This window comes from Chinchilla lanigera, unplaced genomic scaffold (genome assembly GCF_000276665.1).
Source record: "Chinchilla lanigera isolate Chin_1 unplaced genomic scaffold, ChiLan1.0 scaffold00110, whole genome shotgun sequence".
NCBI classification, from domain to species: Eukaryota; Metazoa; Chordata; class Mammalia; order Rodentia; family Chinchillidae; genus Chinchilla; species Chinchilla lanigera.
In genome coordinates, this window is record NW_004955511.1 from 1,379,480 (window position 1) to 1,399,453 (window position 19,974).

Below are 19,974 nucleotides of genomic sequence, written 5' to 3' on the forward strand. Positions count from 1 at the left end.
GCACTGAATTAGATCGAGATATGTTCAGGGATGGGCAGATAACTATGTCCTCTGTAGAGTTATGTTATAAATTTACAAAAAATTAGTTTCCATTTCTCAAACTTCATGACTTACATCAGAATCCTGAAGTTGGAAACAAGGAATAATCTTATAGTAATGTATTCAGGAATGTACATACACATATCCATATATATGCATATTTTATTACACAAGCATTATATATAAGAGCATAATTGTGTATGTATTCTTGAATCATATCTAATGGAAACTAACGATTTTTCTGAGGTTTACTTCTAGTGTAGGTTTCCTGAACAGACTAGATGGACAAACACAACCCAACAACCCTGGCTGAATTCATTCTCATGGGAATCACAGACCTCCCTGAGCTGCAGGTTCCATTATTTGCTATTTTCCTTATTGTGTACATGATCTCAGTGGTGGGAAACATGAGCTCAACCATCCTCACCCACACAGACTGGAGGTTGCAGACACTTATGTACTTTTTCCTTAACAATTTGCATGCACTGATCACGGCTATGCAATAGCTGTGGGTCCAAAAATGTTGGTAGATTTTGTTGTTGATGAGCCTGTCACCTCCTACAATTGGTGTGCTGCACAATTCACCCTCTTTAGCGTGTTTATAATATTTATATGTCATATGGAAGTTACACCAACATATATACATAAATAAAAATAATTCTTTTAAAAATCAGAGCTTTACTTACCTTGGACATATTGTTACATGAAGTGTTACCATTGCTGTGGGTGAAGATGGCTGCTATATTTGGAGATACAATGTGTAGAATTTGAATGAACTTCATGTTTACTCTGAAACAACTTTCCTGGATGTTCTATATACTTCAAAATGTATATGCAATGCAATTTCTTTTGCAAAAGCTTATTGTTGTTGTTCTTTATAAGAAAGAAATACACTAGGTTTTCCTCTTTAAAATGTTGAAATTCTCTCTTGCACATCAACTATGTCTACATAGCCAAGTATAGTCTAGTAAACGTAATATTGTTTAAATATTTAAATATTTTTACATTAGTTTTAAACACCTGAGTTTATCAACTATGATATTTTCTTTTTCCTTATTCTGCATCTTACTATGCAGTTCAGGCCTTGAACTCACTATGTAGCCCAGGCTACTCTCTAACCGGCTGCCATCCTTCCTGCCTCCCAAGTTCCAAAATGCTGGGATCACAGGTGTGAATCACTACACCCAACTAATCTGTTAATAGAGGATCCAAAATACAGAACCCAGTAGATCATGTAATTTAACTTATAAAATTTATTGCACCATTACTCACAGTACATAAACATTTCCAAAATAATAGGGCTTTATGAAATTATTCCATCAGGTAATCCATGATTGCATAACGAACCTGTAGGAAAACATCAAATCTATCAAGTTATCTGAAGGTTGCTGATTGTTTTTATTTCAGAAAGAATGTGAAGGAGTTTCTTGAAGACAGAAGTGGAAAAGAGGGAAGCTAGATTTTGCCTGCTCCAAAATGGTGTTAGGTACTTCATAAACCTACCTTTGTAAGTGGATCTTTTAGAAAGAGTACATCATTGCAAGTAATAGGCCTGGAAATTACAGGCGTATTACACACAAATCAGCTTTTGTTTAAACACAAAATTATTTTAAAAAGGTAGACTCTCTCAGAATATCTCAGTTGGAATCATACCCTTTTGTTTATGTAACATGAAGATATACTGATACTTAAAATTTAATTTTAAGTTTCAAATATTAAAGCTTGTATCAGTTCTGCACTTAGCTTAATCTTCTGAAAAATAAAACAAATTTTATTTAATTCAGAGTTCCAATAAATAAATAAATAAATAAACCATATTTTAAAATTTCATAGAACTGGCTCTAGCTTGTTGCATCTCCAAAAACGTGCATACACTAGGATATGTATTCAGATCTCCAGACAGTGAAAGATTCATGCAGTTCTTAGATTGATGCATTGATTTGAATATTAATGACAACATCCTAGGAGAGTTGAGTTTTCAGTTAATTTTGCTAACATGAGATTATGCTCCAGATCACATCAACTTTCTAGATTCTTCTGCTCCCTTGCGAACAATGAATATTTAGAACACAAGGATGCACGAAAACACAAAAAATTGACATCACCTAATTCTTGTAAATGTTAACTTCTGCTGAAGACTGCGTGGCAGAATGCTACAGAATTAATACTGACTTGCAATTAACATGAGGAGTGTCTCATTTCTACGGCCCATTTCACAGCATCTTTTACCTCTCTATTCCTGAGGCTGTAGATGAGCGGATTTAACATGGGAATCACTAATGTATAGAACACGGAAACCACCTTCTCCTGTTCCACAGAATACTGGGAGCTGGGCTGAATGTAATTAACACTTAAGGTGCCATAGAACACGGTGACGGCAGTCAGGTGAGAGGCACAGGTGGAGAAGGCTTTCCGTCTGCCGGAACCTGAGCAGATTCGCAGGATAGCCAAGGCAATGAATGCATAGGAAATGATCACCACCAAGAAAATGGCCATTGCAATGACCCCAGAAAACAATACAAGCAAAAACTCATTCATGGAGGTGTCGGAACACGACAGTTTTAGCAGTGGAGGAATATCACAGAAGTGACCCACTACGTTGGGTCCACAAAAGGACAGTCTCCCCAAGCTTACTGTGTGTGTCAGCGAGTTAATCAGCCCACCGGCAAAGGACCCAGCCACGAGCGCTACACACCTCCTCTTAGACATGGCCACATTGTACAGGAGCGGGTTGGAGATGGCCACATAATGGTCATAAGCCATCACCGAAAGCAGGAAGCCTTCTGTGGTAATGAACACCCCAAAAAACAAATGCTGTACGATGCAACCAGAGAATGAGATGATTTCCCTCACCACCAAGAAGCTGGCCAGCAATTTGGGGGCAATGACGGATGAATAGCAGGTGTCTACGAACGAGAGGCAACTGAGGAAAAAGTACATGGGCGTGTCGAGTTTCGGGGTGATTTGGATTAAGAGGATCATGCCCACGTTTCCCACCAAGGTAACGACGTACATCACCAGGAACAGCACAAAAAGCACAACTTTCAGTTCTGCATGATCTGTCAGTCCCAAAAGAATGAACTGGGTAACAATAGTAAAATTGCCTTTGGCCATTCCTTTCTGTGCAATCTGAGGTGAACAGAACAAAGGATTAGAGTGGACACAAAATAACATGGTATTTAATAAAATCACTTGGAAACACTGATAGAGGCATTCTTAGATCAGAAAGATTAGTTTGGTTAACACAAGTCTCCTTGTTTAAAATTTTAGGTGTTTGATGTTATTGCTTCTTTTTCTCTTCTTTTTATAGCTTTGATGCAATTTCATAAAGTTATATATAGAAAACATTTTGGCTCTAAAATCTCCACTGTGTTTCTAAAGTGTGTGCAGTATAGGAAGTTAATATCCATACAAGGAACACCTGTGGTGACGGAAGGGAAGTTGCAAAATTAACTTCAAGATGTATTTTATCTTCATTTTGAATATGGAAGGAATTAATGACAAAATGATCCAAAATCAATTGTGCTACTTTCTAAGTAGTCAATCTAAAATGTATTATGATAAAACCCAAGAATTAGTGAAGATTATGAAATCATGGTACTGATCTCTAAGATGATGTCAGTTTATGCATGGAAAGCACGTTAAAACCCAGGTGTTTCCATGGGCCTCCTGGGAGAACTACAGAGAAACACTCCTTGGAATCACTGATCTCTGAGACCCAGAGCACAAACATCGTTGACTTGTTTAAGTGAAGCTATTTTAGAAGATAAAATAGTTAATATGATGTTTGGAAAAACTGAGTAAAATATTTATTAAAGTGTGTTTACTTTCATTAAAGTGCTCATTTATGCATAATGTATGAAATATTGCATCATTTTTATAAATATGTATATTATATAATATGGACACATATGTGCAAAAATAAAATTTAAAATCTGGCTTGTTGCAGTTACCTATTGGTCTAGAATACTTTTTCATGTTGTTTGTATAATGTAAAAGTTTATCATTATAGTTTTCTAAAGTTTTCATTACAGACCAGTTATTTACACTTCTAATTTAAATGTATTGTACATTCAGGATATATTTTATACATCTTATAATCAATATATCACATTGATTATAGGGCTGGTTCTCTTTCCCACTTTTTTCTTCCTCTCGACCTCTATCTTTCAGTTTACTATACTCTGTGTTTTGTTGATAGTATACATTTTCAGAAATGAAGAAATAAATTGAGATTATCCAGGTCATTTACTGTCATTTTAGTTAATCCATGTCAATTGGTACTAAGAGTTATTATTGGCATTAACACAAGCTGGGATTAAAAAAATATGGTGATGCTTTTTATGAACTATGTCACCTTGAGAAATTTATTTATCTTTCCTTGATGTAATTACACTTGTACTTCATTATTTTTAAAAAAGAAAATAAGTAACACTGTATACAAATGCTAAGTGTTGCTTTAGGAGAATAAGTATTAAAATTATGGATAGATGATAAGGTACAAAACTAAGTATGTGAATAACATAGTGTTATGGTTGAAACATTGTGTCAACTTGGGGAGTCTAGAGGTTTGGCTAAGTAACTTAGCAAGAAGCCAGAGTGCTTACCTTGTATACATCCTGAGCCTGTGGAAGAGGAGGGCATGGAGATTATGTGAGAGCTACATGCCCCTTAGGTGGGGGTAGCCTGTTTACAAAGTAAGGCAGGGAAAAAAGCTGCTTGCCGCCATCCCCCCATTTTGCTCTGGCTGTTTGCTGTTCAGCTGCCATTCCCCCCTTTGCTCTTGTTGCTTTGCTGTCTTCTGCCTCGGAGCCAGCCAAGTATGGACTGAAACCTCCACAAACTGTAAGCTAAATAAACCTTTCCTTCCTTCATTTTGGACGTTGGGTATTTTGTCTCAGCAACGAGAGAAAAGTAACTAAGACACATAGTCATGGGTAAAAGCTGTCCAAATGTTTTGTTTGGGGGATGCTAATGTGAATATGCTTAAATCATGAAGCAATTGTCTTAGTAGTGTCAACTTCACATTCCCAATTTTAAATCTCTGCTTTATTCTATTACAAATGGTAATTAAGTGGATGTGAGAATTAGTGGCTCACAATTAAGTATAATAAAATACGTTCTATGATAACCTATGCACTGTTTAAGAACTATCAAAAATTTTTACTGTAGTACAGAATTTCATTTAATAAATTATGTTATAATTTGACAGTCAAGCTGAGAATATTAGTGTAACACATCTAAACATTTCATACAATAGCCGGTACTGACAGGGGTATATTGGAATAAACACTTAAGTAAAGTAATCAATAGGCATATGTGTCTGGTGAGCAATGTCTTGGATGGCATAAATTGATCACATAATGGGTTTCCTTCACAGTAAGAGACTGTGTTGTCTTCTAAATGACTGCCAATCTCTTTTGAGTCCTAACTAAATAACATGTTCTCAAAGAAAAGTAAAACAGAAAGATAGAATGTTCAATTTGATTAAATGGCTTCTAATATCCTTAATCACATGATTCTATACAAAGCCCATACCTAATAATTCAAATAAAGATAGAAAACGGTTTTTCAAAATAAATGTAACTCACCCAAAGTAAATATTTTAAAAGTTCAGCTTTGGAAATGTTATGGTCTTCTCTTATGTCTTTTGTCCTTCACTAAGAACCAGTTTCAATTAATGATGAAAGGAATGCAGAGCTATTAAATATTTTCAAAATATGTAGCCAAAGATAACAAAGTAATTAAAGGGAATGTTAAATGTTAACAACTGAGAAATAAGAATACCGTAGTCAAATAAATAAAACCCTAGCCCTGTTCTTCTATGAGGACAAATGCAACTTAAAACTCTGTAATATGTATGTTTTATCAATCTCTCATGAGTCCTGTCACAGCTTACATATCACGTGGAGTAAATGAAACCCTAGGAAGCATTCTATTTCTTACAGGACACTCGAATTTCCCACGACTCATGTATATCCCTACAGTGTGTAATTAACTGAAATACCGCATGTACTAGAAAATATAGCAAGCATCTATGGGGTACTCTTGAATTCAGTAAAATATTACAAGAATGATTAAACAGAACCACACATCACCTGTAGTAACTGGTTGGATGTAAATAATCTAAGGACAAGCTATGTTTTATGTAGATGTATGAGACAAATGCCACTACTAATAAAGGCAGTTTTAAGAGTAACACATACACAAACACGTGTGCTCACATACAAATGCACATGTGTGAAAGTATATAAGCTAATTTCTGACTTTTGGGTTACTTGTTTTCCAGGTGAATTGTCAGTGCCACTATTTTGAATTTAATATGAAGAATGCATTTGGAAGAATTATGTCCATCAACATAATTCTCCACTGCATAATGTACAGTAGGCATTATTTTCACTCTAGAAATAAGTGGGATGTCAAACATAATCAAATGTTCATTTTTTTAAACAATGAGACTTATACTCCCTCAAAATTCTTGCTTTATAATACTTAGAAAACATGACATAAAAGTACAAAATGTGCATTAAAATTGCTGATGTGAAATGCAGGAAAAAGAATTGAGGATGCTAAAACTATTCGATTGATGAGAGAAATCATGACACCTCTCTGAGGGCCATTGAAGAGCTCTATCACTTGAATTGGAATCATAGATGTTAGTAACTGTTGTTGAAGGTGACTGAAAAATTGGAATATATATCTATATATGGAGTAATCAGGTTAGCAAATATGATAGGGTTAAAAAAATTGAAAAATTAGGCAACTGAAATGCACTAAACACTAAGGGAATAGATAACTTTTAATTTTTGAGCAATTACTCAAAATTTATTTATTTATTTATTTATTTATTTTAGAAATAAAAGGAGGAAAATACTAACAGATCAACAACGTTTTACAAAATAGCAAAGGATCAGTACAGACATTACAGAGTTACAAACAGAGTGGTAGGGAATTAACAATGCTTACTGTATTACATATTGATATCTTCAATGTAGTTTCTCATGAAAACACATATAGACATACAAAGCTAATCAACCAATGCCTCACTGACAGTTTCTTTCAGCAAGGAAATACAGGACAGTAGAACACCCGTGTTAACTATCCTGCATATACATATATACAAACTTTCTCAAATTTAAACATGATGATAAAATATTCCTGGGTTCTAAAAATGTTTCTCCATCTTTTAAGCATTACTCAATGAACACAACAAAATATCTTTTGTATAAGATAAATGCCTGTGTAATTTACACCTATGTTTCATTGTACCTATTTTTTATTTCTAAGAAATGTTTCAGTCATAAAGGAGGCCTTTGATACAATGTTATCTAGTAGTAGATTTTACTTTTGATCAGGTTATATTGAATATTATCTAAGTGGTTACACCTAAAATATATCACATATATTTCTAATATAAATAATTGCATTAGAGCTGTTTTATTGGCATGTCTTAATAGAATGACTGTCTATGTATAGTATTTCTTGGGCTGGAGAGCTGTACCATTAAGTTTTGTCTCTTTGTAAATGAGAACCTTTAAGTCATGTAGGTCTCCATAGGACTATACAGATCATCTATGTTGCTTTGTTCCTCCCTTAGAGATGTCCCTTGTATTTTTCTCAGGAGGGAATAAGCTGAGTTCTTAAATAATTGCTAGGTATATTAAAGTGTCTTTGATTAAGTCAGAAGATTTGGCATAATGATCTGAATGAATTAAATGATAACTATTTAGGGAACATCATAAGAGGGAGAAATCCCATACATTCTTCCTATGCCAAACAAACATATAAGTAATATGAAAAACAAAATTTCGATCGTACATTAACGGTGAGTAAAAATCATCTTTCTTTTTGATTACCTCCCATTACTCTGGGCTGCTGAGCATAGCTTTTGTGGGAACTGTCAGAAGATTCCTTCAAATACAGGACAAAAAAATTACCTCTTTATTTAACTATCTCTGCAGCATGATGTTTTTAGACCTTTAAGTGCTATTAATTGAATGCAAATCCTAAACCAGTGAGCTGTGAAGGTTGATACGGATATCTGGAAATTCCAAATGAGAAAAAAAAAACATTAGAAATACCTGAAACATTGTCACAAATCTTACTTATTAGGAGCTATTAAGATTAGGATTTTCACGTGAATTGTAGGATGTCCAGTTATATTTGATTTTCACATAAACAACCTATTGTAGGATATATCATATGTATCTCTAATAAATAACAAGTATAGTAATGTGCATATATGATGCAATATTTTAAAAAGAAGTATTTACCATGTAATATTTTATAAATTCAATTTTTTTTTCATAATGACATTGCTTACATAAGTTTGCAAATATTTTTCTTGGTTTTTTTTGCTAATGGGATGCTTACTGTGAGGTTACTTCTTGATAAATAGTTACTACAAACTGATAAATCCAAAAAAAGAAAAAAGTAAGACTTGTAGAATTTTGGAGAAATTGTTGAACTTGAAATTACTCCTAACAAACTTGCTAGATCACAAAACTGAAATATTAACTTTTTCCACACAATAATATTCAGAGTAAAAGCATTCTGATTTACTTATGGCTAGGTAAGGGCCAACAGTGCAAGTGGAGATATAATCAGTAAACAAGAGAGTCATTCTGAGGAACATATAGAAAAGTTTAAAGTGGTAGGATGTGCACTGGAATTCTGAATTTTTTTCTTAATCCTGTACATCTCACTTTCTAGCATTGAACCCTAGGGCAGCAGCCCCTGTAACACTCCAAACTCAAAGTAACTGTTCAAAAAGAAAGAGCCAGTGATATAGGTCAGTGGCACAGTGCCTGCCTGGCAAGTGCAATGTCTTGAGTTCAATTCTTGGCACCCAAAGAGACAGACTGTGGTTGCTATTTGACTGGAAAGAAGGGATCTGAAACAAGAACAGGGATCAATAGAGAAAGAGCAGACAGCTCCATCCTGGAGGAGGACGTGGCAGTAGCTGATCCATCTCCAGGGCGCCCTCCTCCCAGGTCCCATACCCCTGATCAGAAAGGCAAAGTGGACCCTGAACCCAGCTCCCTGACATTGCTGCCCTTGGCCACAAGGTTCTCCACACTGCAGTGGCACTGAATCAGTTTTGGATGTGTGGTGCTGCCTCAGGAGACTTTGGACCTGAAAGTGCGCAGGCTCGCGTTGGCTTTGCCTTCCCTTGTAATAATTTCATCCTGCTTTTTGCTACACTGAATATTGTGATATTTAGTTGCTGTAGTTAAAAATCATACTCATAGAGCTTCAGGTTTTCACTGAAGATAAACCATGTGTCATAGGTAGAATGTCCACTTGGATTAAGATAAATAAAAGAAAAAGCTTTAGAAAAAGCTTTAGTAGCTTTAGAAAAAACAGTTCTGTTTCACTTGCTGATTCACTTAAATTCATAAAAATTAAAGTTTATGAAGAGAAAACTGTGTAGCCATTATACAAGTGAAATCAAGTCAACTTTTATTACTTCCTATATGGCTTTGCCTTTAATGGATATGTTCTAAACTTCACTCATTCTATTTTGAATTGAATTTAGAACCTATAAACTTAGGTGCTACGCATGAATCCTTAACTTTAGGCAGTAGGGATATGCTATCATTTACCCTTATCTCAAAATTGGATGCAGAATTTCTTTGGCTCTACCCTACACTGAATTCAAATTTTAATTTTCTCTATAAACACTGCTTTTCTTTTAGATGGTGCAATGTGAAAGTTAACGAGCTCTCCTGTCACCAAAATGGACACTTCAAACCTAACAGCGCCGCCCAACTTCATTCTGCTGGGAGTCACAAGGCTGCCCGAACTTCAGCTACCCCTTTTTGTGGTCTTCCTCTCCATCTACACAGTCACAGTGGTGGGCAACCTGGGCATGATCGTCCTGACCCAGCTGGACTCCCATCTGCACACACCGATGTATTTTTTTATCAGACACCTGGCGATCATTGATCTTGGGAATGCCACCACCATCTGTCCCAAGATGCTGGTTAATTTTGTTGTAGCTCAGAACACCATTTCCTATTATGCTTGTGCCACCCAGATGGCCTTCTTCATCCTGTTCATCGTCAGTGAACTTTCAATCTTGTCAGCCATGGCCTATGACCGCTACGTGGCCATCTGCGACCCTCTGCTCTACAACGTCATCATGTCCCAGAGGCGCTGCCATGCTCTGGTGGGCGTTCCGTACCTCTACAGCACCTTCCAGGCTCTATTGTTCCCTATTAAGTATTTTACATCGACCTTCTGTGGCTCTAACATCATCAGTCACTTCTACTGTGACGTTGTCCCCTTGTCACCTATGATCTGCTCACACGCACAAGAAACAGAATTGCTGACCATTCTGTTTTCAGCATTCAACTTGATCTCCTCCCTTGTGGTAGTTCTCTTGTCCTACATGCTGATTCTCCTAGCCATATGTCGGATGCGTTCTGCCGAGGGAAGGAAGAAAGCTTTCTCCACATGCGGCTCCCACCTGACGGTGGTGGTGGTCTTCTACGGGACCCTTCTCTTCATGTACGTGCAGCCCAAATCCACTCACTCCTTTGAGACTGATAAACTGACATCTGTCTTTTACACTTTAGTGATCCCCATGCTGAACCCCTTGATCTACAGCTTGAGGAACAAAGATGTACAAAATGCCTTCCACAGGGTTTTTAAGCACCGATGCAAGGTTTGTGCTTAATAAATCAGAATAAAAGCAAATGTCACCTGATAATAGTTCTCATAAAAATTATTGTGTACACTTTAGCTCCAGAGCAGATGGTAACAGACAGATGAGTCGATTGTTTCCCTCACACTTAGCTAAGCTAAACAGTATGCTTTAAATATCAATTAAATGTGACTTTTTTATGAACACTCCTTGGTTCTGAGTCAACGTATCCTTTACAGCTTCCTTACAAGCACATACTTTTGATGAACACTTTTAAAATTCTACATCAGTAAACTGCATATTTTTTTCTGTCAATTTTGGGAAGACAAGTATGTTCCTAATGTTTTAATTGTATTTTCTGAATCGAAAAGAAATGTAAAACCACACTAAGTTTCTAACAGATGGTATGGTTCTTATAAAGGGATGTTGATAATATCTTTAAAGTTATGAAATATACTGAAATTCTCTTTAATTGATATGATTAATTTAATTATATTTGGTTATACATAATGAGCATGTTCTTTTGCACATTTTCTTTCATTTTCTATGTAGGACATGATAATTCTTTGTTCATTTTTCTTTTAGCTACATGATCTCTTTGACATTTTGACCAAACATTGTATTTCTGAATTGCTATATGATGATCCACAAGGGTATTACAAAAGACAAAGTTAAAATAAAATGTCCTTGTGCACTTGCATGTTACATATTATAAATCTGAAAGTATTAAAGAATTATACTTTAGTTGTACATATTTAACTTGCAGAGTTTTATGATTATTGTGTTTTATATATATGTATATATTAAGAGCAAAGTAACATCTAAATATTAAATGTCAGCAGTGCTACACTTCCCTGTTACAACTGGGATTGAATTTCTGTAGGCATTCAAGAATAATATTTAATAGTAAAACCACCCTAGTTGAAAATCACTGTTATTCTTATGTTTCTACATTTGACTTTATTTATAAGCATTTGTGTTTGTGGGAGATGGGTTGACTTTCAAATATCATACATTAGAAACTTTAGCAGAATCTTTATATTATATTTGCATTTAAAAAAGTCTCCCAGAAGGCAGTAAATGAAATCTATCTCCATTAGAGAATCACAAGTAAAAGTCTAAATGAGAGATCACCTCACACGTGTTAGGGTAGCTGTTATTAAAAAAGGTAAAAGAGAGCAGTTGGCAAAGGTGTGAAGAACAGTAAGCCCTCGTATACTCCTGGACTGCGGGTGAAGATTATTGCAGTAATTGTGGGAAGCACTGTGGAGTTCCCCAAAGTTAGAAATGATGTAGAGAATGCACAGTCTTTCTGACCAAATGAAAAAAAAGATGCAGTTGTCACCAAAATAGCCATAGGCAAATGTGGATTCATTACAGAAAAGATAGTCAGAGAAAGGGAGATATATATTCCCTATACAATGTCTGCCCAGGTCAATCACCTTAAATAATCTCAGTGTGAGGTAAATTCTAGTAACCAAGAAATGTTAAAAATATGAAGTAACATTTGTATAACCACCCATAAGACACAATTTTCTCTGTGAGTAAAACCTTGTTTATTTTCTTGTTAAAAAGGAACAAAGTGGACCAGCACTCTTCTAGATATTTAGGAAACTCAGATATGTCCATTCCATGACTCACCATTCCCAAAATATATTTCAAAATTTCTTAACACTGAAATTTTCATTAAAACTGTAGCAAAATTTGACTTGGGAACAGGAGTTGATTCTTCATTCTGTTCCTTTACCAGCCTGGAGGGTGCTGGGTGCCTGACCTGAAACAGTGATTTCATTTACTTTCTGCCTGGTTTTCCCATTCCATCCTGCACATCCAAACCACACATCAGTAACTTGAAATTCAACTAGTTGGCAATAAGTTGAAAGTAATACTCATTTTAGCTAGAGATTTTGTCCATCCCCTTGTGGTTGTTTGGTATGTCTCGGGCCCCCAGCTAGAATTTGTAGGTTTGACACACTTGTGACACACCTGTGACACACCTTTGACACACCTGTGACACACTTCCCTTTCCAGGCAAAACAATTTGTTCAGTATTCATGGTCTGTGGTACTCACTGATTCTCCAGCAGACAAGTAAAATAAAACTATTCACAAAATACCTATTGTGTATGTGTTGGTCTGAGGCATGGGATAGTTTATGCTCACCTGTAGCATCACTGCAGGACCTTGTGCCAAAGACTTAAGAATAAAAATTAATAAGGTACAATTATTAGAAAAAATGCCTGAAAAGTAGTACTATTAATTTATATTGAGCTAAATTACATGTAAAAATTCCAAAAATTAATCGAATGAAACAAAAGTGGTCATAAATAGAGACATTTTGCAAAGCAAGATATATGTTCATGAATGATCAACAGGGTTATGCAAATGTGCCCCTTGCCCTGGCCATGAGGTAAATGAAAGCTAAAACAACAATGAGATAATATTCCCTGCCAATTCTCACTTGTAAATTTCATACTAAATATTCCTTTCTCTCTAAAATATTGATGATGATGTGAAATATAAGACGTCCAAATAGCTGGTATTAATATAAAATATCACAATAAGTTTGGAGATGTCACCTTTTTTTCTAAATTTAAACATGCATTTACTTTAGCATCCAGAAATTCCAAAACATCCTCTGGAAAAAAATAGTAATTAATGAGTTTGTTAATAAAAATGAAGAGAAGAAATAAAAGAAATAGGAGAGGAGAGAAAAATAGAAAAAAAATAAGAATGCCAAATACAAAATTAACTAAGAAAAACAGAAGAAAACAACATGACATCCAATGTCATGACAGGAGAGGGATATCCAATCAGACAAACAAGGAAGAATGAAAGTAGTAAAATGCCTTACAGTTCTGTGATAGTGTCCATACTGAACAAAGATATTTATATAAAGTGATTATACTAGATGTATCACAATAGCACTAAACTCAAATATATAGCATAAGGAGAAAATTCTAAGAATTTTGAAATATTTATTTAATGGACTAACCCACAAAATTACAGACACACCAAGGATAAAGAAATAAGCCAAGTGGATGTAACAGAATTAAGGGTTTACACTATGTGATTACGCAGACACAAAATTCAAATCACAGAAAATAATGTAGGAATTGATTTCAGACCAATGATGATGTGATGATGGGGGATATTGTTTGAGCTAAGATGTGCAGAAAACTTCATTAAGATGAAAGACCTTTAGTGTGTGAGGTAAAAACCATGACCTGGAACTGTTTTGTACTGAAAAAAAGTCAATATCATAATTTAGCTATTAGATAAACATGAAATTCAATTTCTTGTTCAAAACTGAATGTTTTCTCAGTAAAATTCTAAGTTTCCTTGTGTAAATGGCCCCCAGTTCCTCTGCATATGGAAATCAAAGAGAAAGAACGCATGCTTCAGATGTGCAGTATGAGTGATACCCTGTTTAGTAGACTGTACTCTCCGCGCTATTGAGGTAGTGAGTTCTCCTCTCCGAAGATGCAGTTGCTGGGCAGACATTGTCATAAATTTTTGCCCCATCGTAGTTGTCAAGCTTTTGTGGATAAAGAGCACATGTCTCTCCCACATTTAGAGGTCAGTCTTTAATTTTATATCTTCCAGTTACCACTTATGTGGCTTCTTAAACTCTATCTCACATGTAAGAGCTAAATGACATATTTTTAACTTGGTGCTTACTTTGAGTTAAAGAGAGAGGAAAAATCCTAGCAGTTAATAATGATAGTGTCATTTAACATTTTATGGTGATGTTGGAAGTGTTCCAGGTCCCGGGGTGAGCAGTGTGAAAGTTTCTCCCATTGCTGCTCCGCTATTTCACTCCCTGTAAGTGGAGAGCAAGTTCCTTGAATTCTCTGAAGTCTCCACAGATCTGTTCTGATCGTTTATGTTGTTTGTTCCTTTCCTGGGGTCTCCCTGATACCTTCTCATGGGGGAATATATCCCCAAAGCACATTTTAAGTCTCTCAGGTGATTTCTATATAAGGAACTGAATGAATTACATGCTCTTTCCTCAGGGAAAATCATACATAGGGAGGGGAGCCTTAAATTCTTATTATCCAAGCATAAAGAGTGATTTCAGAGATGGAAATCTGATTCTTCTTTCAAGGTAAGGACTGCCATGACTCTTGGTGTTCACCTGGGGTTGGTAAGTCTCCGGCACCTTTGGATTTTGACTCCAGACACCCCCACAGTCAGTGACACCTGATTCCTTTAAATGCACCACAGAATTCAGTATCTCTGCCATAAACTACAGGACCTGAGATGAGCATTTTATTTCAGGCACAAAAATCGAGGAAATGAACATGTATCCTGTATCTATCTGATTTGTCAATGTTTAAAGGGGCATATAGATAATGAAAAAAAGGCAATAAAAATAATAATGTATAAAATCCAATCACTGATCTCATCAGGAAAAATCTGTTAAGATTAGGATTTCCAAATAAAATACAAGAAGGTTTAATTTGAATCTCAGATATGACACAAATTAAATTTTATGGAATATTTTATCAATGAAATAACATTTTAATAAAGATACATAGTAACCATATTTTTAAAATTAAGGTAATATTTTCATGATGAAATTTCAGAAAGCACAAGTAACATTTATTAAAGTATGTTACAGGTATAAATGTGCAGATAGTTTAATTTTGGATAGTTTTCCCTGCATTTTGTTTATTTCTGGATCTATTTTTAAATACTAACATTCAATGTACAAAGAAGTAGAGGGTTTTTAAGAGTTTTGAAGTTGTAAAGAAACCCACGAACCCCAAAAGCTAACTGAAATGAACTTGTGTAAAGGTTGAAAAATCAGTCCATCTGCATAATTGTTGTCCTTGCCTGCCCTAGGGGAGAACCCCAACTGGAAATATCTAAAATGTGTACAAGTAGATACTTCTGAAGAGTCCAGAGAGTCTTTTTACATACATAAACTCGACCAGGTAAAGGAATTTATATATCCCCAGAAACATTAACATTGCACACTAAAAAGAGATAGACTTAAAAAAATATCTCCAGAGTTCTTGGGAAAATTGAAATACTTTACAACCATAAGATGGGGTGTCCTGGACTTCTGGAGCCTTTTGCTCAATCTAAAGCAGCTTCTAGGGCCAGGGAGATAGCTCAGTGGCATAGTGCCTGCCTGGCAAGCTCAAGGTCCTGAGTTCGACTCCCAGTACCATAAATAAATAAATAAATAAATAAATAAATAAATAAATCAGCTTCTGTTCTACAGTAAAACCATAAGATGGCAGGCCTTACAAAGATGCAAATTCAAACTTAAGTTCTCAGAAGGAAAGAGACTATGGTTCATGGGTAAGAGCAAGGGATGTAACAGAAGAGTGGGTCTCAGATGAAGCACTCCGGGGGTAGAATAGAGGAAGGCTGCCCAGAGATCTCCAGGATCACCCTGTGCTCAGCTGCATTCCCTGACTCAGAATCGCAAGTGGGCACCCATGTGAGCAGATTCCTGGAATTCCTGCCACCTGACACTTCTCAGAGCTGCGCTTGCCAACTTTGTGCTGGGCACCAAGAAATGGATCCCTGGTATCTGGGCAAGTGGACACTAGTGTCCCAGTAAACAGTTTTCTCTTTTGTATTCAAGCAACAGAACAATTTGCTATCTCATTTCTCCTCGAAGTGAAGATCATATTGACACAGTTCCAGGAATTCATGAGCTGCTTCTGAATGTGACAAGGGGAGAATTCAAGAGATTAGGCTGAAGAGGGATCCCTACCTTTAATCAGTTCTATTGAGTTTATATCTTATATTAATTTTGCAAAATGAAGGGTAACACTTTTTACTGAAATACTTGAATATCACTGTCATTCTCCCTTCCCTGATAAAATTGCAGAAACCATTAAAAGTTATTAATATACATTATGAAAATGATCAGATAGATATTTCAATTGATTTAAAAATTGCCATCTTACTAGTGTTATTTAATGATATGAAGCATATAAAAATTACTTAAATCCATTTGTGTGACTGATCATGAGACTTGCTCACACTTCTATGAGCAAGAATAGATATACATCTCGTATGTCTTTTTTATTTTTATCTTTTTTGAGACAGGGTATCTTTATGCAGTTCAGGCTGGTCTTGAACTCACTTTGTAGCCCAGGCTGGCCTCAAACTCACAATGCTCCTCCTGCCTCATCCTCCCAAGTGCTGGGATTACAGGCGTGTGCCACTATGCCCAGCTCATCTCATGTGTCTCAATGTCTAATGTACTTGAAGATTCTCTTTCACTAAAACCAAGTAAAATTATCATTAGAAGCTGACCATGAATATAAATATTTACTGGGACAAAAAGAACTTAAGCACATTGAGTGCAAGATAATTATTAAAACATTATAATATCTATGAGTTAACTAATTTTGACAGTGAAATTGATATATCTACACATACTGGCAAAGAGCTTTTCATATATAAAAAGGCAGTAGTTATCAATGATAAGTGCTATTAGTTGTGAACATTACAAATATGAATAGTAATCACCAAATAAAATATCAATCCCTCAATTCTCTGTTACTTGCACTCTGACATGTATCTAGACATTAATCCACCATGACTTCAATTAAAGCATGAAGAGGTAGAATGCAGAATGCAAGGAAAAAGTGGGCAGAATAGATTAAACTGTATGTGTCTTATTTTGGAAAGTTTGACAAAGACGTCCTGCTTTGTGAATTTATTGATAAAGCTGCACATACCTTTTAAGAGTACTAATACTTCACTAGAATTATCAAAGTCCAACAGCAGAACAAGGTGTGATCAAGAAACACCGAACGTGTTTAAATCCGCACAAACGTTAACAAGTAAAAAACACACTGCAATTAATAATTTTCAAAACACCATCCTTCACAGGGAAAGTGTGTATGGCATTGTCATTGCCACTTTCTGAAGCAGCTCCACAGGTCTCATTTCCTGACTGTCTTTAGTTGTACGACTGTGATTTTCTTGATGCCATTTCAAGGTCTTTATGATCTTGGAGAAGAGACGGAAGTCCTGGGGTGACAGATCCAGTGAGAAAGGTGGGTATCAGCTGCCACACTGTTCTCATGAGACTGCCTTCCTATTGCACGGAATTGGAAGCAGCAGCCATCAGTTTGTGATCACATCTACTTAAGGCGCTAGTGAAGGGAGACTGTCTGAACTTCCTCTGAGAGTACGAGGACAATGACTTCCATGTGTGTGAACAAGAGGAAATGCTCTGAGACTGGTTAATGGCGATGTGTCTTACTGTAATAGATATATTTTAATTCAAATTTAACTCTATTTTTCTTTCATACCCTTGTATGTTCAGAGAAACTATTCCATTATCAGGAACAATAATACCTTATGACTCTAAATTTACACTGATGCAGATATGTGGATAACGGAGTGTTCCAGATATTACTGACTCTCAAAAAGAGAATCTCTTCAGCTATTTCACATGGATACTTTATCTAGAGAAAATTATATTCCTTTTATCGTCTATTAGAATCAGAAAATGATATTAGTATTCTATGACCAAGTAGAATATATATTTCCACTCTGTGTGTGATTATTAAGATGTGTTCACTGATCATGAATGAAAGACATAGCATCTCCCTTTGTCCTTCCCAGAAGAGATACCAGGACCTCATGGGCAGACAGAATCTGACGGTGCCAGCTGACCTCATTCTGAGTGCGGTCTCCAGCCTGCCTGAGCTGCAGGTCCCCCTGTTTTGGATCTTCCTCATCATCTACACTACCACAATGGTGGGCAACCTGGGCATGATCCTTTTGACCAAGCTCGATGCCCACTTGCACACCGCCATGTACTTCTTCATCAGACACCTGGCTTACATGGACCTGGGTGATGCCACTGTCATTTATCCTAAAATGCTGGTAAATTTTGTTATGGGTCAGAATACCATTTCTTTTTATTCATGCGCCACACAGATGACCTTCTTTGTTACATTCATCATCAGTGAACTTTTCATCTTGTCGGCCATGGCCTATGACCGCTACGTGGCCATCTGCAACCCTCTGCTCTACCACATCCTCGTGTCTCAGACACGTTGCCACGTGCTGGTGGGCATTCCGTACCTCTACAGCACCTTTGTTGCTCTCCTGATCACCATTAAGACTTTCATATCAACATTCTGTAGCTCTCAGATCAGTCATTTCTACTGTGATGATGTTCTTGTGTCACTTATGCTGTGTTCAAACGGACAAGATATAGCATTGATGATCAACCTATTTGCAGGTTTTAATGTGACCTCCTCCTTCCTGTGCATATTATTATCTTACTTTATGATTCTCCTAGCCGTATTTCGGATGCATTCTGCAGAAGGTAGAAAAAAAGCTTTCTCTACGTGTGCGTCTCACCTGACCGTGGTGGTGGTTTTCTACGGAACTATTTTCTTCATGTATGTGCAGCCCAAGTCTGCTCAGTCTTCTGATATTGATAAACTCTCCTCCGTGTTTTACACTTTAGTGATCCCCATGCTCAACCCACTGATCTACAGTGTCAGGAACAAAGAAGTCAAAAATGCCTTCCACAGGGTCTTCAGGAAGAAGTTTAAAGTTTGTACATAGTGTTTCATGTAGAATGCTAGCCTAATTAAACAGGAGTTACTGACAGACAATGTCATTTGACAGGATTCCTAACCCATAGGAAAGGAATATGTAGTTTGTGTCCACAGGCAATACTCACTATAATGTTGCTGTACTGAGAATTACATTATTTTTATATATTTATCCCAGTTAATCCTCAATTTTTAAGTATGAATGAAATATCACTTTTTCCCCAACATTCTCTGGCTTTTACTCAGTACTCCTTCTCATGGAAAAATTTATTCTGCAAATAAAAGTTCATATTGCAGTCTATATCAATAAGCTATATTTGTTTTAATTAACTGCTGTGCTTTGCTTTTTGCAACCTTTTCTCATAATTTTGTTTTTATTTGTGTGATTTGTGTGTAATGAATCTCAAACTACCATTCAAGAAATAGGTCTCTTGCAAGTTGACAATATATATGTTGATCATATGAGAATTTCTTCTAGGGCAAATATTTGATTTTCTAAAACCCTGCATGTGGAGCATTTTGGCTCCATATGCACGACATCTAGCAGTGATCTTTTATATTTAACATTTTTAAGGAGAATACATTAAAAATGCAAAGTATACATTAACATAAATGTATAATATTCCACATCTAATCACAAATAATAGGTCACTAAATATGTAGCAGTTTAAACTCTATCCAGGCGAACATTAAATCCTGAGACAAATGTGGGTCACAGAGTAAGCAGGTAGTGCTT

At 36.0% G+C, this 19,974-nt stretch overlaps 3 protein-coding genes across 5 annotated transcripts; 2 read left to right on the top strand and 1 right to left on the bottom strand.

The window, feature by feature from the left end:
* Positions 1–320: 320 nt before the first annotated feature.
* LOC102003363 (olfactory receptor 8K5-like) lies at positions 321–10,740 on the top strand. Of its 3 annotated transcripts, none has more exons than XM_005407959.1 (2): positions 321–446; positions 9,905–10,740. In XM_005407959.1, exons 1-2 carry the CDS (start codon positions 321–323, stop codon positions 10,718–10,720), a joined length of 942 nt encoding a protein of 313 aa, XP_005408016.1. In that variant the 3' UTR covers positions 10,721–10,740. The 3 variants fall into 3 exon arrangements, with proteins under 3 accessions (XP_005408016.1, XP_005408015.1, XP_005408014.1); XM_005407958.1 differs by having other exon boundaries at positions 321–392; positions 9,851–10,740; XM_005407957.1 differs by lacking the exon at positions 321–446 and having other exon boundaries at positions 9,779–10,740.
* On the bottom strand, positions 2,218–3,153 carry LOC102019724 (olfactory receptor 1052-like). Its single transcript, XM_005408171.1, has one exon. It carries the CDS (start codon positions 3,151–3,153, stop codon positions 2,218–2,220), a length of 936 nt encoding a protein of 311 aa, XP_005408228.1.
* A 7,569-nt stretch (positions 10,741–18,309) lies between the features above and the next one.
* On the top strand, positions 18,310–19,248 carry LOC102004099 (olfactory receptor 8K5-like). The gene has a single exon (XM_005407960.1). It carries the CDS (start codon positions 18,310–18,312, stop codon positions 19,246–19,248), a length of 939 nt encoding a protein of 312 aa, XP_005408017.1.
* Positions 19,249–19,974: the final 726 nt, after the last annotated feature.

Bases quoted from the DNA above. Each gene is read 5' to 3' on its own strand.
- LOC102004099 (XM_005407960.1), top strand. From the start codon at position 18,310: ATGGGCAGACAGAATCTGACGGTGCCAGCTGACCTCATTCTGAGTGCG.
- LOC102019724 (XM_005408171.1), bottom strand. From the start codon at position 3,153: ATGGCCAAAGGCAATTTTACTATTGTTACCCAGTTCATTCTTTTGGGA.
- LOC102003363 (XM_005407959.1), top strand. From the start codon at position 321: ATGGACAAACACAACCCAACAACCCTGGCTGAATTCATTCTCATGGGA. The intron at 447-9,904 runs ATGAGCTCAACC...GTGGTGGGCAAC, and splicing joins TGATCTCAGTGGTGGGAAAC to CTGGGCATGATCGTCCTGAC.